This window comes from Lepidothrix coronata, unplaced genomic scaffold (genome assembly GCF_001604755.1).
Source record: "Lepidothrix coronata isolate B3197 unplaced genomic scaffold, Lepidothrix_coronata-1.0 Scaffold130, whole genome shotgun sequence".
Taxonomy (NCBI): Eukaryota; Metazoa; Chordata; class Aves; order Passeriformes; family Pipridae; genus Lepidothrix; species Lepidothrix coronata.
The window spans coordinates 2,707,910-2,733,152 of record NW_016690310.1 but is presented as its reverse complement, the minus strand read 5'-3'; the positions used below and the strand labels follow the sequence as shown (position 1 = coordinate 2,733,152).

The following is a 25,243-nucleotide window of genomic DNA, read 5'->3' as shown; positions in this document are numbered from 1 at the left end:
AATTAATTTAAAATCCTCCTTAGTTCCAGTTTGATGCTCTTACAGGACAAACTTTAAAAGATGTTTAAAAAAAAAAAAACCACATCTGAGAGAGAAGCTGTACCTTGGTGTTTGTCACTTGAAATGGAGCTCTGGAGCCCTTTGTAACTGGGGAATTCTGCTTCTCAGTTGGTTGTGAAGGGATTAGATTTATAGGGAGAGGCTGATTGTGCAGAACAGAAGACAGGCAGAGCTGCACGGTGTCCTTCAGAGCTTTCAGCTGGGACTCCTGTGGAAAACAAGAAATCATCACTTCTCTAAAGATGTGTTCTGAGGAACAGAATTTCGTCCTTTCTCTCTCTGCATTAAACCAAACACTTACGAGCAGCTGCTGTTTTTTTCTTACTAATGGACAGAATTAAGGCTGTTTAAGGTATTTTATACAATCAGGTTCCTGTGCATTACACACCAAAATGCACCCTCTTCCCTTTCCTCCATGTAGTTTTATCCATGTTGATGATTGCAAATAATAAGTAAATATATTTTTTTCTGAAAAGAAAATCTACAAAATATCATACATTTATGTATATATATATATACACACACGCACTTTTATGTATAATAGCCACAGAGAAGTACTGCAAAGACACAGACTTTGCATGGAGTTTTGATTTACAGCATTCCGAATAATTGTATTTTTCCGCAGGTTATAAAGACGAATTTTAATCCAACAAAGATGATTTCCAGCAGAGATGACCTCCCTCATGAGCATATCACACTTTTGCAGTGTATAGTAAGGAAAGCACAGGTCTTTTGGACAGTTAAGAGTATGTTTGTCCAGGTCCACTGCTGTCCATCAGGCCAAACTAAACCTTCTAAGTGGTGAAGAGCTTGCAATTCATGTTAGAACACTGTTATTTTATTCACAGAAATATAGACAGATGTATTAATGAAAATAGAAGTCTGTAATTAAACAAACTGAGGCAGTAAGAACAGTGAGATAAAGACAGCACTGAGGAAATCTTATTTTTAAATCTTTGCTTCATGAGAGCAAGACACATGTCAAATGTTAGCTATTGAGGTAATTTCCTGACACTCGTTTCAAGGGGAGTTAGCAGCATCTGGCCCAAAAAAACTCACCCTAGCTTTTATTCTTTTTATTAAGAATGCACTTATAAATACAGGCAACATCAGCACATTTCAATCATCAAAGATCTTTTGAAAGATACATAAATCAAGGTATGCCATGGCAGAAGCTGCTAGAAAATACATGTGTAAGTAACACTACACATATTAATTACTGCATATTAACTATGAAAAATATTACATACACAATACAAAAGTATTTCACATTTATCCTAAGCAATGGCATATACCATGCTGCTTTAGTTTATTTGCTAAGCAAATATTTTTGAGACCATGACAAATATTCCCTGTTATACGTCAGAAAAAGTTCCCCTGAACTGGAATCAATTATATCCCATAACTGGGAAAAATAATAAAGAGTGTTTCTAAAAAAAATAAACAATGCCTGTCAGTATATTTCACTGGTAGGATCAAAGACAACCATAAAAAGACTATTAATGCACGGCACAATATGGAAAATCAAAGAAATAGGAGATGGAATGTGCCATGCTGGAGTGTAAATAAACTCGTGAGAGACACTAAGCCCACTGTCAGCACAAACTTAAATTCAATAAATATTTAAATCCGTTAAAAATCAGTGCAAAAAAATATTTTTGGGTTGTTTCTTTCTAATTTTACCGCCCTCCTATTAAACAACTTCGCAGTTGTACTCAGCTTCACGCTTAACTGACTTCAGCAGCATCACTCCCAAGGACCTGTATTTAAGTATTCATCTAAATCACTGCCAGGCTTTCATTTGTTTTTTGTCAAATTACACCGAAACATTCACAGCTGATAAACATGCTTACATTCCATTACACTCCTTACTTTGTCAAGGGCTGCTTTTTCCAATTCATCTTTTGCAACTGCTAGTTTTTGCTCCAGATCTGTCAGCTGCTGTGCCTGTGGGAATAAAGGAAAAAAAAAAAAGATGATGCAATCTTCAATGTATTTTTCCCTGTAATTTTTCATGTGAGAGAGGAAAGGATATAAATTTTTCTAGTAATATGTATTAATTGGGTCAGAATTCCTTGCAAAAGGACCAGGCCTTAAGGGATTTTTTTTTTTTCCCTGAAAAAGAAAAGTACGTGGGAACTGTGCTCAAATGCGAATGCAAGTTTATAATAATTTCAATGTCAACAGCAAAATTAATTCCATACTATAAAAAAATTTAGTGTTATGCTACAATATCCTTCTGGAAAATTCAAGGTATTGAAACAGCTTTTTTTAATTTTGTTCTTTTACCTGACTTCTGAGAACATTTTGCCACACTATTTTGTGGTTTTAAGCATGGAGATACTCACATTAAACTAACTTGGCATAAAGAGAGAAATTAGAAAACACCCCAACATTCATGCTTGTAGGGAAATACACTCTCTGCAAGAACTTTCCATTTAAGGGAAGCTCCCAGATTCCTGCAGTTTTCAGCCCTGTCATTAGTAGCACTACTATGCATCCAAAAGGAACAAGGTACAGGTTCCTTTCACTGTTGTATTTGCAAAATAACATTGTTTTCCCTGTTCAAAAAGGGCACCACAGAGAAGGACACTGGGCTAACTGGTTACCTTTTTGTCTTTGAAATTCTAAGTAAAAGAACATTTTGTACATGCAGAGTGACTGGGAAAAGTTCTCATTTCTCAGATGAAGAGCAACACATTCTCTTTTTGAGCCAATATTTGCAAGCACACTTTCCCCTCAGCACCACCCCACGCTCACCAGATCTCTGGAGTTCATCCCCAGCCAGGTACTGTTTTCTTGACAGACTTTTCAAGACCTCATGCACTCTGCTGACTGCAGTGTAGCTTAATGTGCAGGTGACTATAGCAGAGCTCAACGTGCAGCCACACAACATAAATGATGTATAAACCCTATAGAAGTGTTTAACATGGTCATAGACAACGTTTGAAAGGTTGAACTTAAGCCTGGGTCTGTGTGATGCTGAGACACTTCTCATTAGTTACTAGAACTAGACATGAAACTGCTTCCGTGTCGAAAAGCAAGTTGGAGGAAAAGTACTTAATTTCTTTAATTGATGGTTTCCCTGGTAAAGGATAACTACATTGCAGTAACACTGCTCACACCAGAAAAAAACCATTTCTGGTTTATGGTGAAAAGTTATTCTTCCAAAGGATGGGCTCATATGTATTAGTGAAGTCTTCCTGAATGCATCATTTATCAAGACTTATCCTTATTTTTCATAATCCTGTCGGATTTTGATGGACTAACATTTGCTGTTAACTTTCATGTATATTTATTTTATTTCACAGAATACTGAGCAAAGAGGTCACTGACATCAATCCAAATGACATTAAGTGAGAATAAAATTCTGGCATTAAGAATGCATTTCGGTGAACTTGAAAGTAGTAATATTTATTTACATCTTGGTTCCAAGACTGCAGAAAAATCAGACTTTTTTTCTGAAAACTTTTGTCTATCAAGGCTAAATTCACACTGCAATAGTTCCACTGCCACTGGAATTTACAAGTTTTTTAGGGAGCCTAATTCAACTAACGTGCCTTGGATACTGAATAAAGACAAAACACCAGCAGGACTACACAAGCCCAATTCTGAGAAGGTGCAAAGAGCCTTTAAAAAGACCAGACTGGAAAAACTAAAAGGTAGGTATTCCTGCAGAATGAGGTCTTAGAGAGGAAACAGTCCTATTCTTTTTTCTCCCATCTTTGGGCAGTTTGGAATATTTCGATCCTGCACACGATGAAGTTTTTTTCAATGCTACTGGGCACAGTCTAAAGCAATATTATAATGAAACAATTTGGAAAATGCCAGTCAAAGTGCCAATCAATTACAATTTGATATCGATAGTAAATCTCATTTTAGGGGGAGCTGGGCCAGGTCTGTAAGTTGATTGAATAACTGTGTGCTGCCAGTTAAACGTGGAGCTGCTGCTGCTGCACTTAAGTAACCTTGTCTCATGGTGGCTTTTAATTAGCCTTGTCTCAACTCAGGAACCCAGACTAGCTATTTAAGACTGCATAACCATATCCTTAAGGCCACATCCTCAGAGTCACACATAAATTTTTAAATGGTATTTTTCAGTTCATTAAAAAAGTCACAATTCTTCACGCTCAAAGAAAAAAATCCGGCAATAAACTAATAGACCTGAATTACTAAGTACTGAAATGGTGTTCTCATTTTACATACATGTGATTTCCAGAACTGCAAGAAACCTTTTAAAAAAGAGACTTGTTTCAGTGAGGATACATAATTCAGTGTCCTTACTGAGAAATATATATGATAACTATGATAAGTAGTGTTTTTCCTGAGTCAAGGACTTTTTTTGTTGCCGTGGTCTGCCAGTGAGGAGGTGCACAAGAAAGCTGGGAGGGAGCACAGCCAGGAGAGGTGACCTGAAGTGGCCAAAGGGATATTCCAGAGAACATCATGCCTGGCATATAAACCAAGGGAGTTACCTGGAAGGAGAGTCTAGGATTGGTCAGTGGGTGGTGTCGTGCATCTGTTGTTTTTCCTTGCTTGTTTTTTTCCCTCGTTTGTTTTTTTTCCCCTTTTGTTACCATCATTATTATGTATTATTATTATTATTATATTTTACTTTTGTTTCATTTATTAAACTGTTTTTACCTCAACCTACGAGTGGGCAGCTGCCTGGTGCTTAGTTGCAGCTGGGCTTAAAACCACAACTTCCTGAGGAAAGCACACATAACCCAGATAAAACTTTCTACCCACATTTTAGTCAAGGTTGTGAAAACATACTGCACCACTAATCAGGGAAAAAAATAATTGCCTACTACAAAAGAAACCAAATGAAAAAAAATAAGCCTTGTGCTTGGGGAAAACAGGTAGTACTCAGTATACAGTGACAAAAGACCATGCAACAAAAGATCATGAAATGTTGGTTATCCTAACTGTGTTGTCTCAAGATAGCTATCTGAAAAGTAATCATGCCATATCTTACCAATCAAACACCAACTACAGAAGTTTATGCAACAGCCCTAATGTATTTTATAAAAATCAACGAAGAAAATTTCAATTTCCTGTCTCTCCCAGGGGCTTCATCTTCTGCTGAGAAAAACAATTCAATAATATCCTGTCTTAGAGCATTTTTCTACATCCAATAAGCAGCCTGATCTAATCACAAATAATTGATAAAGTGAAAACCAAAATCATACAGGCAGTGATAAAATTGCACAAACATATTGACTTGATCAAGGAAAAAAACTCCCAAAGTGAATAATCCACCAAAAATTATTTAATAAAAAGCATCATAAGCCTTCTCCCTTGGAATGGAAAAAAAAGAAAAGTAGCAGTTTCTAAGGCTGAACTGCAACATTGAAGAAGAGCTCATTGTACTACAAAGTAGAAATACCTTAAAGATCCAACAATCTGAATCCTTAGAGACTAGAAAATCTCTATCCTTGGAGGTCAGAAAAAAAATCTGTTCTCTCTCATGACACATTAAGTTACAAAACTCTGCACACCCAAGGCCATGATCAGGCAAAAGACCCAACCTGGCCAAAAGTTCATATCCAATCCTGTAATTCTCAAAAGACCAAAAACTGAATTCTGTAAAATTATCACATTCTTAAAATCCACAAGTAAACAGAATAATTTTCATTAAACAACCTCAAACATGAATAAAATCTACACTCTGCTTCCGTTTCCTCAGCCATCCATGCATGGATGAACTGAACAGGGAACTATTCATATACTGATAAAATATTCTGGTGAATATTTTCAGAATTCTGTGTGCCAAAGAAAATGGGGTTTACCTAAATTTACCCTGACAAACTGGGAAAAACAGGATGACAGTCACTAAAAGCAAGTATAAGATGCTAAATCCAAACAATAAAGATCAGTAAACCAATACAGAATATAGAACAATAGGGACGAATGACCCAAGATGGTATTACCACTGAATATGTCATATTTTTGTAGAAAAGGCAAAAAACGCTGTGGGTACAGACCACAAAAATCCTTTTTACTCTGCTCAGCATGAGTGTAATGTCCAGCTCGAATTCAGTGTCCATTTTGGGACACTGCAAAGAGACCAAAGAAAACAGGTTCAGGTGTGATTAACGTGAAGCATTAATGGTGGGCAAATGTGCAGAGAAGGAAGACTGGGAAAAAAAAAAATCTATATAAGTTAATTTAAAAAAAATTACGATAAGACACAGGATGACTACAGCAAAATAGGCGAAATATTGCTTTAATTTTAAAAAACCCCTGCTCTCCAGGTCTGTGAGAGACAGCATGATAACTACCCGGCTTCCATTGCAGTATTTTTCAAGACATATAAGAAAACATTTTCTACTACTGAGGCTGACAGACTAGAAGAGACCAAAGCAGCAGAAATACGTAGAATTCAGACTGCTGCAGGTTTCTACAAAAAAAGGCCCATTAGATAAGCCTTGTGAAAGAATAGCATGGATATAACAGAACCCTGTCAGGAGTCAGGGAATATGGGACATCCTTTCTATTTTCTGCAGCCTCCAAAGAAAAAGGTCTTTTGCCACAAGTGAACCAGTGCAGATGGGACTGCCACGTACATGTAGAACTTCTGATCTCAGTAAATACAAAGTAATTTGTCTTATTTATGTGTTTAAAAGGAAAATTCTGTCGAGAATATTTTCGGACTCCTCATTTCATCATCTATCAGAGTCTGCTTTTGTTGTGGGCACTTTTCATTTAATCTTCATCCTTTGCAGGAAAACACAATCCAAAGACAAACAACCTCTTTTTGCTTATATAATCAACTAACAATATATAAGCCATGGGAGGCCAATTATGTTAAATTTATCAAATAGAAAACATCATAAAATAAATAAAGATAAAGCTAAACAGAGGTTCAGCTTGCTACTTTCTACTCAGTCATCATTTCTAACAAAGTCAAGGGAAATTTTTTGAGAGCATTTTCTTATCTGAAGTCTTTGATAGTTATTCTATCAAAACAATAAGCTCAAAAATATTACACATTAAATGTACAATAGCAGGAAAGTCGCCTCTTCCAGACTCTCTTCAGTTGTTATGCTGTGTGCTGAAGTCAGCTTGTAGCTTATAGAATTTGTTATCCCTAATAAAGCCACTGTTGTAAGATCTCTGGAAAAAAAAATTACTATCTCTAACATTTTTGCATTACACTTATGTTTACAACTGATATTTCTTAATAGCTTTTTCTGGTTTTGATGTCTTCCCCAAGTAGCTCTGGTGAATTTCCCAAGGGAGGTGGCAGAAGATCCAGATGTTGAGGAAATACATCGGATGAATAAACACACCACAGGGTGAAGATCCTGTCTGAAAGCCAGAGGAATTGCATGTTCTCTCAGGGAACTTGATATGACAGGCCTGTAAGGAAACTGTCCTCAATTTTCTGTTATCATCTCCTTTCAGCATTGAGCTGCAGAGGTTTTATTCACCCTTACAGGGCAGTGTAAAAGCAGAAAGAAAGATCAGAGCATTCTTTTTCTGCTAAATAAATGAATGTATAAATAAAGCTTAAGTAAAACAATGTTGCTTTTTTTTTTTGAAAAGCTTTCCTGCAATGAAAATAGGAGTTTTATGGTACTTTGAACATAATGAACAATGCTTTAAAATCTGTTAAATGGACTAATCTCTTTCAAACATGCAAAGTCATCTGAATTCTGCTGTTGGTAATTTTAGTACATACAGATGGAAACCACGGGGGAAGTGGATGTACATGTGAGAAATGGGTGGATTTGGGTTGAGCCTGACCACCAGCAGTAAAGGAAAAGAACTGTATTGGAAAACTTGAAAGCACAAAAATTGTAAAAGGTTAACACAAATTTAAAATATGTGATCAATTATTTCAAGCCCAGACAACAATTTTAATGTTTACACAAGTTCTCTGTCAGGTTAGGTCTTTAGTGGTTTTCTGTGTGGGTTTTTTTTTCCACTTTGTTTTTCTTTAATCATTTCATCTCTTTCTCTGTATGGAATGCAGATTCCCACCGTCTTCATGACAGAAATAAATAGTTTAAAACTCTGGGAAATAGGTTTACCATGGCATGTAATTAACTTCTGCTAATAGGGAGGAAAACACATATGGTGGCATCAGTTTTACTCTAGAGGGAGGAATGGCATAAATATATACCACATTCAATCAGTATGATGCAAAAATAATTTCACACAGTTTTGTTTATCTTCGACTCTATCACAGCAAATGATTAAAATTATTTTCACATATCCAAATAACGAATTGATTCGTGTAGAACTGCATTTGCCAAAAAATTTGGAAAGCGGTTTTGACTACAAATTTATTACTCTGTATTACTATAAAGGTAATAAGGATTTGTCGAGGTAATAAGTTGCATTATTTGTTTTAATGGCCGATGCTCTTGGCTGGCTTTTTCAAAGTTAAATTCTGCCATGGAACAAAGATTAAGTACATTGGTAGGCCAGGTGCAACTAGTTGTTGCTCACAATTCAACTTTATATTGTTTGGTGGTTTTTTTTTTAGGACTATCAATATATTTCGTCTTAGAATTTAAATAACAAAAGGGAAAAGAGATGAAGCATTAAGTGAAATGTCTGAAACTGGTGCAGAATCTGTAGAAAATAGCAAAAAGATGTACCCAAGCCATAGAACTGAACCACTGTCACCCTGTACACATACAAGAGCAATTTCAATATTACAAGATACTTGTATAATCTGGTAGTGAAAAGTTATTGCTAGATTTTTTTTTCTGCATGTCCTGCTACCATCAGATATAAATGCTTGCAGAAAAAAACCAAAATATTTCTAATTCTTTTATAATTTAGTAAAGCCTGTGACTTCTAGGATAATATAGCCAAATGATTGGGAAGAGAGTTAATAAAGAAGGAGTTATTTAAATCAGAAGTGGTCATTAATGCCTGAAATGAATGCAGACCTTGATCTAGCAAAACACTTACACTTAGGAGTACTTCACTGAATCAAGGGTTTAGGACCATAATTAAATTATTGCCATTAAGGGTGGTCTCATTCAGAACCAGTAAGTACCTACTTACAAAGGTAATGACAAAATTAGGAAGACTGAGTGGTAATTTTTATTAATAATTTCTTATTTTTCTCATAATAATACAAAGCAAATTTACACTTTTTTTTGAGCTCTTTAAGGACACTGCATGCTTTAAGAGACTGAAGTCTGACAAAGAGACAGTAGCTCAAATTCTAATCTCAGTAGAGACACTGACAACCTCTACAGCCTCCAGCACATCACTTAATTTTTGTGATGCTCATTGCTTGTCTTGCACCTGGCTTTATATCCCATAGGGAGAGTTCAAAAAACATAAACATACATACATATATGCTCCATAACTGATCAGACAGACCACAAAACACTTTGAAAACATAAGGAGAGTAAATACTTGCCTAAAGTGATGAACTTGTATTTACTACCACCTGTTAGCTTGCTGTCACACAGTGTTAAAAGTGGATATGATTTACCAATTCACTGGGATATTAAAGGAGAAAGCTGCCTTTTCCCCCCTTTCCTCTTCCTTTCCTGCTTAATCCCCAGAGGTCTAGTTTGGTACAGAGCCATTGACAATAACAGTTACCAGAATTCAAGTAACAGCCCCTTGATGTTGATTATGCAAAACAAAAATCTAAACAACCCCTTCCTGTATCACATCTATGTGCACAATTAATTCCTTCACAGAAAGCAGTAGTGCTTGGGCATGGACTGCAGCATTCTCTCATGCCCTTTAGAAATCTGATAGCCTGCAGCTCACATCCTTCTGGTGAACTGCTCCAAGAAGCTCAGAGCTGTGTGGAGAGCAGAATTCCCTAAATTCTCAGTAAGGCAAACAGAAACTGAGTTCAGTGGGGTGGGAAGGCGAAAATGTAGAAGTCCAGTAACAAGACAGTAGCTAGCAGCCAGGATTTTATCCCAAACATTCATGCTCTGTCCTGGCAGAAGACTATCCATCCATTTCATTTATCAGAGTTCCGAATAAGAGCTTCACAAAACAGACTCAACAGCTATGATAACATTAAATCTGTTACATTTCCAGTATCAAAGTAACCAGAAATGAAATACCACCTGTTTTTGCCCAAATCTAGCAGCCTCTCTCTGATCAAGCAGACACTTAAAAGGCTTTCCAGCCTGTACCAAACGGCTTCTACTCTGCTCAGCGTGCCTGTCTGCAAACCTGACACACACACAAACCAGCACACTGAATCTACCCTCCCCCACATCTCACACGATGATTTAGGAGGGCAGCAGAAGGTTTCTGCTCCCTTTGCTTCATAAATCGAATTTCCTTAGTCAGGAGAAATACTGATGGATAAACCTGCACCAATATTTCTGGCTGCACGTAAAGGATGTACCCAATTAGCAAAGCAGGCACTCAACCTCATACCCAACTGCACGTGGTCAGGAGATGTTCCAAGTGTTTGCACATCCAGTTCCCAGAGGAGAACCCAAGCTACCTACCTTGGGACCTACATCCGAGCTGGTGGCTCTAGTATTCACTCATAATCAAGAACTGTGTTTATTCAATACAAGTCAAGGACTTTAAGGCCTAATTCCTGTCATCAAATGTAGTCTCCAGGAGAAGACAACTCTGCAAGGATTCGGAGTGGAGACTATGACGCAGACATTCATACCCAGTCAGAGGAGACCCACATCTATTCCCTCTCACACTAGACACACTTCCTCTATTAATATGTAACTCTGTCCCTCCCTTCCACCCCAAACCCCTGTTCCTTCCATCTGTACCTGAACCACCACGTTGTCAGAGTTTACTGAACTAGGAGCAGGATTTCATTGTCCACGGGCCGGTGACTTGCCGGACAGCCTTTCCCATGTGTTCATTCCTTCATGTTCCTGTTTTCCCTCTCATCTTCTCTAAGTTTTTTTTGAGTGGGTAGTACCTAGCAGGAGTTCCCTTGCTAAGCATGACTAGGCACCCTGGGAGATAATTCAGATCTGGTTTTGGGATCACTGTGTACCAGCATCATGAAAACAGCAAGTAAAAAGTAATGCTGAACAATCCCTCTGCTTCAGCCAAACAAAAGAAGCTTTCACACCAAGGCAAGATTAGAATTCATAATCTTTTCCTCTGCTTAAGCTCTCAATTATATTGAATTTGAAGAAAGATGTGTTATTTTTGGTAATGTTAGCTGGTATTAAAATTTAAATGCCTAGATGTTTAATATGCCTATTCTTTTTGTCTCTAAACCTATTTCCCTGGTTTTGGTCTTATGATGAACAGAAATAAAAGTTCCTGAAAAAACTTGGAATCAACCTATGCATTAAAAAAAAAAAAAATCACAGAAATCACATTGTGTATTATAAATGCCCTACGTTATTCCATCTTTACAGTACTGTATATACAATAGAGAGAGTTAAACAGTTCCAGAAGGCAATTTGGACCTCATATTGACATGAATGACTTTTTAAGTAATTCTAGGTATGGTCACTGTGAAGATGACTACTTCATCTTCATCCTTTATGCTGGGAATAAAAGGGCTACTCAATCAGCAGCCTCCAGTCAGGTGACTTGCATCTCTCTCCTCCTCCTTTAACAGGGATTAATTTCTCCCTTTGTTAACAAGGAGCAAAGTTTTTATTTTTTGTCCTCCCCCCTGCTTATTTTTTTATTTTTTCTTTTAAAATGTGCTAGCTAGGCAGACGATTCATTTGGGTTGTTGAAGCCACAGAAGTTTCTTTTTCTAGAAGCTTCACATCCAGGGAATATTACATTGCTCGAGCTTATCATAAACACAAAGATTTACTTTCAGTGTTGACAATAATTGACTCTGCCACGGAGGACTGCTAATTAAAGGAAAAACAAGAACCATCTGTTTCTATGATTCAGTTAGAAAGATGGAAAACCTGTTACAGAATGTATGGAATAGGGCAACAGGTTTTGTTCATCAGCAGTAAACTAGAATGTGAGCACAGGTACTCATAAACCAGATACTTGCCACTGCTTTTGTCTATTTAAAAGCAAAGACACCAGAAAACTTTTTAGGCTCAGAATCTTCTCTTCTTTGGCCCTGCAACCAATTTAATGAAAACACCGTCCCTGTTTCATTGTTTTGCATGGAAAAAAAGACAATATTTCTGAAAATGCATTATGGCATTAAGTCTATCTCGGTGCTTTAAGCTGTTTTCAGAATGAAATTATTCCTTAGAACTGCAGTAATAAAACCAGCTTTCATATTCCTAGATTACCACAATACCATATTAACTCTATTATTTTAGCTAACTATAGTGAAATAAAACTTACCTTAAAAATCAAATCCTTTTTCCCATAACGAAGTTCTTTCAGCTGGGCTTGGATCTTTTTGGACTGAAAGTGAGGATGATAATAAAATCAGGTTTGGGGGTGTTTTTATTTTAAATATTTACTTTTAAGATCAGAAAAAAAAAAAGGTAGTGAGTTCTGGCAACAGCAGAATCTAGATCAGCTCTGAAATGCAGAAAGCCCTTACCCCCCAAACAATTGACAATTGTTTTTCCTGGTTGACATGTCAAAACNTTCCCCTTTTGTTACCATCATTATTATGTATTATTATTATATTTTACTTTTGTTTCATTTATTAAACTGTTTTTACCTCAACCTACGAGTGGGCAGCTGCCTGGTGCTTAGTTGCAGCTGGGCTTAAAACCACAACTTCCTGAGGAAAGCACACATAACCCAGATAAAACTTTCTACCCACATTTTAGTCAAGGTTGTGAAAACATACTGCACCACTAATCAGGGAAAAAAATAATTGCCTACTACAAAAGAAACCAAATGAAAAAAAATAAGCCCTGTGCTTGGGGAAAACAGGTAGTACTCAGTATACAGTGACAAAAGACCATGCAACAAAAGATCATGAAATGTTGGTTATCCTAACTGTGTTGTCTCAAGATAGCTATCTGAAAAGTAATCATGCCATATCTTACCAATCAAACACCAACTACAGAAGTTTATGCAACAGCCCTAATGTATTTTATAAAAATCAACGAAGAAAATTTCAATTTCCTGTCTCTCCCAGGGGCTTCATCTTCTACTGAGAAAAACAATTCAATAATATCCTGTCTTAGAGCATTTTTCTACATCCAATAAGCAGCCTGATCTAATCACAAATAATTGATAAAGTGAAAACCAAAATCATACAGGCAGTGATAAAATTGCACAAACATATTGACTTGATCAAGGAAAAAAACTCCCAAAGTGAATAATCCACCAAAAATTATTTAATAAAAAGCATCATAAGCCTTCTCCCTTGGAATGGAAAAAAAAGAAAAGTAGCAGTTTCTAAGGCTGAACTGCAACATTGAAGAAGAGCTCATTGTACTACAAAGTAGAAATACCTTAAAGATCCAACAATCTGAATCCTTAGAGACTAGAAAATCTCTATCCTTGGAGGTCAGAAAAAAAATCTGTTCTCTCTCATGACACATTAAGTTACAAAACTCTGCACACCCAAGGCCATGATCAGGCAAAAGACCCAACCTGGCCAAAAGTTCATATCCAATCCTGTAATTCTCAAAAGACCAAAAACTGAATTCTGTAAAATTATCACATTCTTAAAATCCACAAGTAAACAGAATAATTTTCATTAAACAACCTCAAACATGAATAAAATCTACACTCTGCTTCCGTTTCCTCAGCCATCCATGCATGGATGAACTGAACAGGGAACTATTCATATACTGATAAAATATTCTGGTGAATATTTTCAGAATTCTGTGTGCCAAAGAAAATGGGGTTTACCTAAATTTACCCTGACAAACTGGGAAAAACAGGATGACAGTCACTAAAAGCAAGTATAAGATGCTAAATCCAAACAATAAAGATCAGTAAACCAATACAGAATATAGAACAATAGGGACGAATGACCCAAGATGGTATTACCACTGAATATGTCATATTTTTGTAGAAAAGGCAAAAAACGCTGTGGGTACAGACCACAAAAATCCTTTTTACTCTGCTCAGCATGAGTGTAATGTCCAGCTCGAATTCAGTGTCCATTTTGGGACACTGCAAAGAGACCAAAGAAAACAGGTTCAGGTGTGATTAACGTGAAGCATTAATGGTGGGCAAATGTGCAGAGAAGGAAGACTGGGAAAAAAAAAAATCTATATAAGTTAATTTAAAAAAAATTACGATAAGACACAGGATGACTACAGCAAAATAGGCGAAATATTGCTTTAATTTTAAAAAACCCCTGCTCTCCAGGTCTGTGAGAGACAGCATGATAACTACCCGGCTTCCATTGCAGTATTTTTCAAGACATATAAGAAAACATTTTCTACTACTAAGGCTGACAGACTAGAAGAGACCAAAGCAGCAGAAATACGTAGAATTCAGACTGCTGCAGGTTTCTACAAAAAAAGGCCCATTAGATAAGCCTTGTGAAAGAATAGCATGGATATAACAGAACCCTGTCAGGAGTCAGGGAATATGGGACATCCTTTCTATTTTCTGCAGCCTCCAAAGAAAAAGGTCTTTTGCCACAAGTGAACCAGTGCAGATGGGACTGCCACGTACATGTAGAACTTCTGATCTCAGTAAATACAAAGTAATTTGTCTTATTTATGTGTTTAAAAGGAAAATTCTGTCGAGAATATTTTCGGACTCCTCATTTCATCATCTATCAGAGTCTGCTTTTGTTGTGGGCACTTTTCATTTAATCTTCATCCTTTGCAGGAAAACACAATCCAAAGACAAACAACCTCTTTTTGCTTATATAATCAACTAACAATATATAAGCCATGGGAGGCCAATTATGTTAAATTTATCAAATAGAAAACATCATAAAATAAATAAAGATAAAGCTAAACAGAGGTTCAGCTTGCTACTTTCTACTCAGTCATCATTTCTAACAAAGTCAAGGGAAATTTTTTGAGAGCATTTTCTTATCTGAAGTCTTTGATAGTTATTCTATCAAAACAATAAGCTCAAAAATATTACACATTAAATGTACAATAACAGGAAAGTCGCCTCTTCCAGACTCTCTTCAGTTGTTATGCTGTGTGCTGAAGTCAGCTTGTAGCTTATAGAATTTGTTATCCCTAATAAAGCCACTGTTGTAAGATCTCTGGAAAAAAAAATTACTATCTCTAACATTTTTGCATTACACTTATGTTTACAACTGATATTTCTTAATAGCTTTTTCTGGTTTTGATGTCTTCCCCAAGTAGCTCTGGTGAATTTCCCAAGGGAGGTGGCAGAAGATCCAGATGTTGAGGAAATACATCGGATGAATAAACACACCACAGGGTGAAGATCCTGTCTGAAAGCCAGAGGAATTGCATGTTCTCTCAGGGAACTTGATATGACAGGCCTGTAAGGAAACTGTCCTCAATTTTCTGTTATCATCTCCTTTCAGCATTGAGCTGCAGAGGTTTTATTCACCCTTACAGGGCAGTGTAAAAGCAGAAAGAAAGATCAGAGCACTCTTTTGTGCTAAATGAATGAATGTATAAATAAAACCTAAGTAAAACAATGTTGCTTTTTTTTTTTGAAAAGCTTTCCTGCAATGAAAATAGGAGTTTTATGGTACTTTGAACATAATGAACAATGCTTTAAAAATCTATTAAATGGACTAATCTTTCAAACATGCAAAGTCATCTGAATTCTGCTGTTGGTAATTTTAGTACATACAGATGGAAACCACGGGGGAAGTGGATGTACATGTGAGAAATGGGTGGATTTGGGTTGAGCCTGACCACCAGCAGTAAAGGAAAAGAACTGTATTGGAAAACTTGAAAGCACAAAAATTGTAAAAGGTTAACACAAATTTAAAATATGTGATCAATTATTTCAAGCCCAGACAACAATTTTAATGTTTACACAAGTTCTCTGTCAGGTTAGGTCTTTAGTGGTTTTCTGTGTGGGTTTTTTTTTCCACTTTGTTTTTCTTTAATCATTTCATCTCTTTCTCTGTATGGAATGCAGATTCCCACCGTCTTCATGACAGAAATAAATAGTTTAAAACTCTGGGAAATAGGTTTACCATGGCATGTAATTAACTTCTGCTAATAGGGAGGAAAACACATATGGTGGCATCAGTTTTACTCTAGAGGGAGGAATGGCATAAATATATACCACATTCAATCAGTATGATGCAAAAATAATTTCACACAGTTTTGTTTATCTTCGACTCTATCACAGCAAATGATTAAAATTATTTTCACATATCCAAATAACGAATTGATTCGTGTAGAACTGCATTTGCCAAAAAATTTGGAAAGCGGTTTTGACTACAAATTTATTACTCTGTATTACTATAAAGGTAATAAGGATTTGTCGAGGTAATAAGTTGCATTATTTGTTTTAATGGCCGATGCTCTTGGCTGGCTTTTTCAAAGTTAAATTCTGCCATGGAACAAAGATTAAGTACATTGGTAGGCCAGGTGCAACTAGTTGTTGCTCACAATTCAACTTTATATTGTTTGGTGGTTTTTTTTTTAGGACTATCAATATATTTCGTCTTAGAATTTAAATAACAAAAGGGAAAAGAGATGAAGCATTAAGTGAAATGTCTGAAACTGGTGCAGAATCTGTAGAAAATAGCAAAAAGATGTACCCAAGCCATAGAACTGAACCACTGTCACCCTGTACACATACAAGAGCAATTTCAATATTACAAGATACTTGTATAATCTGGTAGTGAAAAGTTATTGCTAGATTTTTTTTTCTGCATGTCCTGCTACCATCAGATATAAATGCTTGCAGAAAAAAACCAAAATATTTCTAATTCTTTTATAATTTAGTAAAGCCTGTGACTTCTAGGATAATATAGCCAAATGATTGGGAAGAGAGTTAATAAAGAAGGAGTTATTTAAATCAGAAGTGGTCATTAATGCCTGAAATGAATGCAGACCTTGATCTAGCAAAACACTTACACTTAGGAGTACTTCACTGAATCAAGGGTTTAGGACCATAATTAAATTATTGCCATTAAGGGTGGTCTCATTCAGAACCAGTAAGTACCTACTTACAAAGGTAATGACAAAATTAGGAAGACTGAGTGGTAATTTTTATTAATAATTTCTTATTTTTCTCATAATAATACAAAGCAAATTTACACTTTTTTTTGAGCTCTTTAAGGACACTGCATGCTTTAAGAGACTGAAGTCTGACAAAGAGACAGTAGCTCAAATTCTAATCTCAGTAGAGACACTGACAACCTCTACAGCCTCCAGCACATCACTTAATTTTTGTGATGCTCATTGCTTGTCTTGCACCTGGCTTTATATCCCATAGGGAGAGTTCAAAAAACATAAACATACATACATATATGCTCCATAACTGATCAGACAGACCACAAAACACTTTGAAAACATAAGGAGAGTAAATACATGCCTAAAGTGATGAACTTGTATTTACTACCACCTGTTAGCTTGCTGTCACACAGTGTTAAAAGTGGATATGATTTACCAATTCACTGGGATATTAAAGGAGAAAGCTGCCTTTTCCCCCCTTTCCTCTTCCTTTCCTGCTTAATCCCCAGAGGTCTAGTTTGGTACAGAGCCATTGACAATAACAGTTACCAGAATTCAAGTAACAGCCCCTTGATGTTGATTATGCAAAACAAAAATCTAAACAACCCCTTCCTGTATCACATCTATGTGCACAATTAATTCCTTCACAGAAAGCAGTAGTGCTTGGGCATGGACTGCAGCATTCTCTCATGCCCTTTAGAAATCTGATAGCCTGCAGCTCACATCCTTCTGGTGAACTGCTCCAAGAAGCTCAGAGCTGTGTGGAGAGCAGAATTCCCTAAATTCTCAGTAAGGCAAACAGAAACTGAGTTCAGTGGGGTGGGAAGGCGAAAATGTAGAAGTCCAGTAACAAGACAGTAGCTAGCAGCCAGGATTTTATCCCAAACATTCATGCTCTGTCCTGGCAGAAGACTATCCATCCATTTCATTTATCAGAGTTCCGAATAAGAGCTTCACAAAACAGACTCAACAGCTATGATAACATTAAATCTGTTACATTTCCAGTATCAAAGTAACCAGAAATGAAATACCACCTGTTTTTGCCCAAATCTAGCAGCCTCTCTCTGATCAAGCAGACACTTAAAAGGCTTTCCAGCCTGTACCAAACGGCTTCTACTCTGCTCAGCGTGCCTGTCTGCAAACCTGACACACACACAAACCAGCACACTGAATCTACCCTCCCCCACATCTCACACGATGATTTAGGAGGGCAGCAGAAGGTTTCTGCTCCCTTTGCTTCATAAATCGAATTTCCTTAGTCAGGAGAAATACTGATGGATAAACCTGCACCAATATTTCTGGCTGCACGTAAAGGATGTACCCAATTAGCAAAGCAGGCACTCAACCTCATACCCAACTGCACGTGGTCAGGAGATGTTCCAAGTGTTTGCACATCCAGTTCCCAGAGGAGAACCCAAGCTACCTACCTTGGGACCTACATCCGAGCTGGTGGCTCTAGTATTCACTCATAATCAAGAACTGTGTTTATTCAATACAAGTCAAGGACTTTAAGGCCTAATTCCTGTCATCAAATGTAGTCTCCAGGAGAAGACAACTCTGCAAGGATTCGGAGTGGAGACTATGACGCAGACATTCATACCCAGTCAGAGGAGACCCACATCTATTCCCTCTCACACTAGACACACTTCCTCTATTAATATGTAACTCTGTCCCTCCCTTCCACCCCAAACCCCTGTTCCTTCCATCTGTACCTGAACCACCACGTTGTCAGAGTTTACTGAACTAGGAGCAGGATTTCATTGTCCACGGGCCGGTGACTTGCCGGACAGCCTTTCCCATGTGTTCATTCCTTCATGTTCCTGTTTTCCCTCTCACCTTCTCTAAGTTTTTTTTGAGTGGGTAGTACCTAGCAGGAGTTCCCTTGCTAAGCATGACTAGGCACCCTGGGAGATAATTCAGATCTGGTTTTGGGATCACTGTGTACCAGCATCATGAAAACAGCAAGTAAAAAGTAATGCTGAACAATCCCTCTGCTTCAGCCAAACAAAAGAAGCTTTCACACCAAGGCAAGATTAGAATTCATAATCTTTTCCTCTGCTTAAGCTCTCAATTATATTGAATTTGAAGAAAGATGTGTTATTTTTGGTAATGTTAGCTGGTATTAAAATTTAAATGCCTAGATGTTTAATATGCCTATTCTTTTTGTCTCTAAACCTATTTCCCTGGTTTTGGTCTTATGATGAACAGAAATAAAAGTTCCTGAAAAAACTTGGAATCAACCTATGCATTAAAAAAAAAAAAAATCACAGAAATCACATTGTGTATTATAAATGCCCTACGTTATTCCATCTTTACAGTACTGTATATACAATAGAGAGAGTTAAACAGTTCCAGAAGGCAATTTGGACCTCATATTGACATGAATGACTTTTTAAGTAATTCTAGGTATGGTCACTCTGAAGATGACTACTTCATCTTCATCCTTTATGCTGGGAATAAAAGGGCTACTCAATCAGCAGCCTCCAGTCAGGTGACTTGCATCTCTCTCCTCCTCCTTTAACAGGGATTAATTTCTCCCTTTGTTAACAAGGAGCAAAGTTTTTATTTTTTGTCCTCCCCCCTGCTTATTTTTTTATTTTTTCTTTTAAAATGTGCTAGCTAGGCAGACGATTCATTTGGGTTGTTGAAGCCACAGAAGTTTCTTTTTCTAGAAGCTTCACATCCAGGGAATATTACATTGCTCGAGCTTATCATAAACACAAAGATTTACTTTCAGTGTTGACAATAATTGACTCTGCCACGGAGGGCTGCTAATTAAAGGAAAAACAAGAACCATCTGTTTCTATGATTCAGTTAGAAAGATGGAAAACCTGTTACAGAATGTATGGAATAGGGCAACAGGTTTTGTTCATCAGCAGTAAACTAGAATGTGAGCACAGGTACTCATAAACCAGATACTTGCCACTGCTTTTGTCTATTTAAAAGCAAAGACACCAGAAAACTTTTTAGGCTCAGAATCTTCTCTTCTTTGGCCCTGCAACCAATTTAATGAAAACACCGTCCCTGTTTCATTGTTTTGCATGGAAAAAAAGACAATATTTCTGAAAATGCATTATGGCATTAAGTCTATCTCGGTGCTTTAAGCTGTTTTCAGAATGAAATTATTCCTTAGAACTGCAGTAATAAAACCAGCTTTCATATTCCTAGATTACCACAATACCATATTAACTCTATTATTTTAGCTAACTATAGTGAAATAAAACTTACCTTAAAAATCAAATCCTTTTTCCCATAACGAAGTTCTTTCAGCTGGGCTTGGATCTTTTTGGACTGAAAGTGAGGATGATAATAAAATCAGGTTTGGGGGTGTTTTTATTTTAAATATTTACTTTTAAGATCAGAAAAAAAAAAAGGTAGTGAGTTCTGGCAACAGCAGAATCTAGATCAGCTCTGAAATGCAGAAAGCCCTTACCCCCCAAATAATTAACAATTGTTTTTCCTGGTTGACATGTCAAAACCAGCCAAAAGTATCAAGGAAAATATAAACTGCCACTTACCTAAAGCACGTAAGTGAGGGATATGAACAGCTCTTGGACTCACACATTTTATATGTGAGTTGTTACTAATACTTTCCATGAAGGGTACCTGAAGTGAGCAATCCTATTTTTAGGGGTATAAAGGCTCCAGAGGATTGCACAGGTTATTCTTTGTAAAAAAAAATAGGGCACTCCAGCAGGTGTCCAAATGAACTAGTTTGTAACCATGCCCTTGAAAACAGGCAGAGTTATGCTTATTTATATCAGCTCAAGATGATATTTATTTCAAATCTTGTTACATTTAGTCTTAAAATAATTCTAAGTAATAGCCTATGTATTATTTTATTTATTTAAACAAAATATAATAGAAATGGATTCTTTATACTAAACCCAACTATCCGAGGAACAATATCTCACCCTTTATCTAAGAATCCTGTCAAAATAATAACTTTTTAAAATAAAATCCACAGTCCTGACTGATATTCTTGTTTTAGTTAATTAGTTAATTAGTTAATTAATATTTTCTTGTATTAGTTAATTAGTTAATTAATTTTCTTGTATTAGTTAATGCCAAATGTTTTGAACTCCTTTAAATGTATTAGAAGACTATTTCACATTTACTGAAACAGTGTATCCATAAATGTAACATATTACAAAGGTAGTAATAAATTTCATAAACTGAATTTCACAAACTGAAATTTCTGGAAAAAATTGATGTCCTTCCAATTGGTCCAGTCCAATTCAGTGACAGACTTTTGGGAAGTTTGAACGAATCTAAAGATGAAATTTTAGAGCCTGCTTTAAATATTTAAACAGTGAGGCCAAAATGGTTATGGTATTCCATAAAATCTGAACCAAATAGCCAAGATCAGTTCAGTTCAATTCATTCTTCTGTGACTTTATCTGCTGTTAGTTCATCCAACAGCACTGTCCTCTAACCTGGGCAGTGTAACTGGTAGAGTTATGGAATATATTCCACACCACCTAAATTAAAAAATATTAACCAACTTTATATTGTTCTAGGGGTCATGCTTAAGAAAATAAACAGTCTCTGTGATATACAAGGTACACAAAAAGGCTGCAGAGGAATCTGAGAGTTAGAGTTAAGGTATCACTCATTTGCTAAATATCAAAGCTGTGATGAAATTAAGAGTCATAAAGCTAAATGCATTCAGTGCTCACATAAGGGACTCAAAAAGCACACATATGACCTGCAAGTCTTCGTGATAAAATCTGGTCGTTTTGGGGGTTTTCTCTGCTTTGAGGGAGAGGACTTACAAAACTGACACCTCTTAGTGCAGTCAGACAGAGAAATCGTCATTAAACACGGATCTCTAAACCACAGCATCTGGGAATACTGCCCTGGCACGTGCCCATTTCCGTGTCCTGGGAACACCAAAATCTGCACCACCCTGCCTTCCTCTCGCCAGGGCTCTGACTTCTCAGAGAAGAAAATCCAGCCATGTAAAGTGTGCAGGATCCCAAGCATGTTCCCATGGATGCTACGGGACAGCAGGGAATCACTCTGTTTGCACTCAGCCTGGGGGAGCAGAACGAAGCAGGAGCTTCCAGGTGGGCTATTCTACCCCCAAAGGGCTTGGATCTAATAACTAAAAGGATATCGAGTTATTAGTTAATTAATTAAATGCAGAAAATACCTTGTGTCTCTGGTTGGCACAACCTAACTGGTAAAATGACCACAAAAAAAAAGGATGCTCCTGCAGCATCTTTGCCTGTTCTAAAGGTACTAACATGCTTAATAGCCACGATGATTCATCAAGCCAGGATGATTCATCAAGCCAGAGATTCTCACACTTTAAAATACACTCACAATCTGCTACTTAATGTAGGTTTAGTTTCCTGAAATTTTCTGAGAGCCAGGGCTTGTCACCCTACAGTGCAGTTAAATTATTCTTAGGCCTCATCTTTCCAGACATTTATGTTGCAAATATTAAAGGGGACATAATCAGGGAAAAGACCATCAAGTTAATCACCAAAGATTCAAAATATTATGCAGCTAGGTGTGGTGGTTTGACCCTGGCTGGGTGGGAGGTGCCCACCAAAGCCACCATCACTTCCCTCCTCAGCTGGACAAGGGACAGAAAATAGAAAAAAGGTTCATGAGTTGAGATAAGGACAAAGACAGCTCAGTCACCAATTACTGTCATGGGCAAAACAGACTTGGCTGGGGAAAATTAATTGAAATTAATCAAAATCAGAGCAGGACAACGAGAAGCAAAACAAGTCTTAAAAACACCTTCCCCCAACTCCTTCCTCCTCTCAGGTTCTACCTCCCTCTTTAGCAGCACAGGGAGACAAGGAATTGGGATTACTGTCAGCTAATCCCATGTTTCTGTTGCTGTTTCCCCCTCAGGGGGAGCAGTTCCCCTGCTCCAGCAAGGGGGAACAGGTTTCTGTGGGAAAGAGTCTTCCCAAACTTCTCCAGTGTGAGTCCTTCCCAATGGGCTTTATTAACTTTATTAACTGCTCCAGAATGCTCCCTTCCCGTGGGATGCAGTCCTTCAGGAACAGGTTGCTCCAGCAGGGGTTCTCCATGGGGTCATAAATCCTATTATTTCCTACCATTGGGTATTTCTCAGAAACTTGGCCTCCTAAGTACTGACCTCTAAGTTAAAAGGCAGAGACTCTGATGAAGAAAACACATTCAACCATAATTATGGAAATTTCAGTAAAGATGTTCTGCCTCTGCTTCATTCAGGCAAGGTGCAATGACTTTTACAGAAATTATATATGCAAAAAACCCAGACTAAAGTAATATAAATGAGTAAATTGGATTCACATGTTGTAATATCTTTTTTTTCATGAGAAGTTAAAAAATTAAAGGGGCTGCTTGAATGAATGCAGGTACTTCTACACTGATCTATTTGCCAACAAATAGGGTTTTTTATCACTGACTATCTTTTCCATCTCACTCTTCAGCAGAGGGGAGATTTCATTCCCACAATTTCATAAAGTGACCCTTTTATCCTTGAAGTAATGAAACATTCTAGGAATCAATAACAATAAATTTTGCCTGTCTCTAACTTAATTTCAAAACAGGCATTTGGCAATTCCCATCTTAGTCTAGGCATGGAGATCAAGGAAAGTAAATTGGTTTTATATATGTTATAGATGCATAATAAATTTGCAGAGCTATATCATAAGCGTGCCCAAATGATTTCACTTGTCTAAGACTTGAGTTTGCAGCTCACTGTCTAAAACATTTGAGCTGCTTCTAGTGAAGTCACTGAAATGAGCTGGAATGAGAGCACTTTAGGAACACTCATATATATATATAATATATATTCTATATTTTGGTGTGTATATAGATATATATATATATACATATATATATATATATAAAATATACCTGAACCTCAGTAAAAAAGGCTTTGATGCAAACTTTTTTGGGTTATGTTAGATTTAGAATAGAGAGGAACCTTCCTTACCTCCTCTGCATGAATGCCACAAAGCTTGTTTCCTGACAAGAGCTTGGTTTTGAGGCTTTTGTTCTGAGGGGGAGACAAGAAAAAAAACCAAAATGTTTATTGGTGAGGGTTGCAGAAATATTGACTATTTGACCACACTGGCTTTATTTTCTACATGGATAATACCTTCAAGTCACCAACAAAGACACAGGTAAGACAAAAGAGATTCATCAAGGCACAACACTCCCTTACAGAATTCTAAAAGGCTATAAAATTTGCTTTAAGAGGAACAGGACTGCTTACAGAAACCTTCCAACACACTCTGGCAACTGGAAGTAATTTAGATTTAATACTCTGAGGTACAAAAGGGCAGAAAAAACCCATCTGATCCTTACCTGGTGTCAACTGCACAGCTCAGTATCATTTTCAGTAAATCATTCTAACAAGTGAGTAATAGGGCCAAGATCTCATCACTTGACCTTGATGATCAAATTCGGGGGTCTTTTTGCTAAATTTTATAATTTAAAACCACAAGCAATCAAAATCTGTAGAAGGTTAGCTACCTGATAAAACATTTCACCTAGTCAATATGCTTTTTCATGTAGGAGTTTTAAATGCATTTCTTCTCATTTTCAGGGAAAATAATAAACCTTGATAAAATGCATTTTCCATAGTCATTCTTTTTGCACTCCTCACTCATATTATCCCATAATTGACAGTCGAGAGTGAAGATCTCTCTGCAGTGAGAACATCTTTCAAAGCTGGTTAGAAACAGAAGTATTCAATAAGCAGATCTTCAGGTGCTGAACATAACATGTTTGACACTAAAGGGAAATTAAAAGAACACCAAAACTAACTGAAACTAACTGCTCCTGTGCTAATGAGCTGTAAATACACAAGCAGAAACTGAACTCCTGACATTTCAGGAATATACGTTTATTATTGAATAACAATAGCTTTCCTGAAGATTGTGCACAAGAACAAGCTGTCATTAGAGTCAAAACTGTAATTCCATCCAGTTCAAATTTAGGTCCACATCCCACTGATGTGGGATTCTAATTCCAGAATTAGAAGCAAATGCAAAGAAACCAAAATTCCATGTGAAACCTCATTTGCTTAATTCCAAAACGAGGGGATGTGACAGACTCTGTATTTCAGAACCAAAGAAAGAGTGAGTTGTAACCCTTACATTTTTACTCATTTATCTTCCTTTCACCCAATATATCTATATATACATAGATTATATATATAATTTATGTATATATATTATAAGCAATAACTTCTAATA

General features: G+C 36.8%; 1 protein-coding gene across 4 annotated transcripts in view; it reads right to left on the bottom strand.

Annotated features, from left to right (window-relative positions):
- Positions 1–25,243, bottom strand: part of LUZP2 (leucine zipper protein 2) — a 138,946-nt gene that overhangs the window by 24,021 nt on the left and 89,682 nt on the right. For 3 of the 4 annotated variants that reach the window (XM_017826824.1, XM_017826825.1, XM_017826821.1), the window contains exons 6-9: positions 23,977–24,039; positions 20,259–20,321; positions 1,933–2,007; positions 104–268 (exon numbers count right to left, since the gene is read on the bottom strand). In XM_017826824.1, the coding sequence (XP_017682313.1) occupies positions 104–268; positions 1,933–2,007; positions 20,259–20,321; positions 23,977–24,039 (366 nt within the window). Of the gene's footprint in view, positions 1–103; positions 269–1,932; positions 2,008–12,318; positions 12,382–20,258; positions 20,322–23,976; positions 24,040–25,243 lie in introns of all 4 variants that reach the window. The other variant, XM_017826823.1, reaches the window with a different exon arrangement.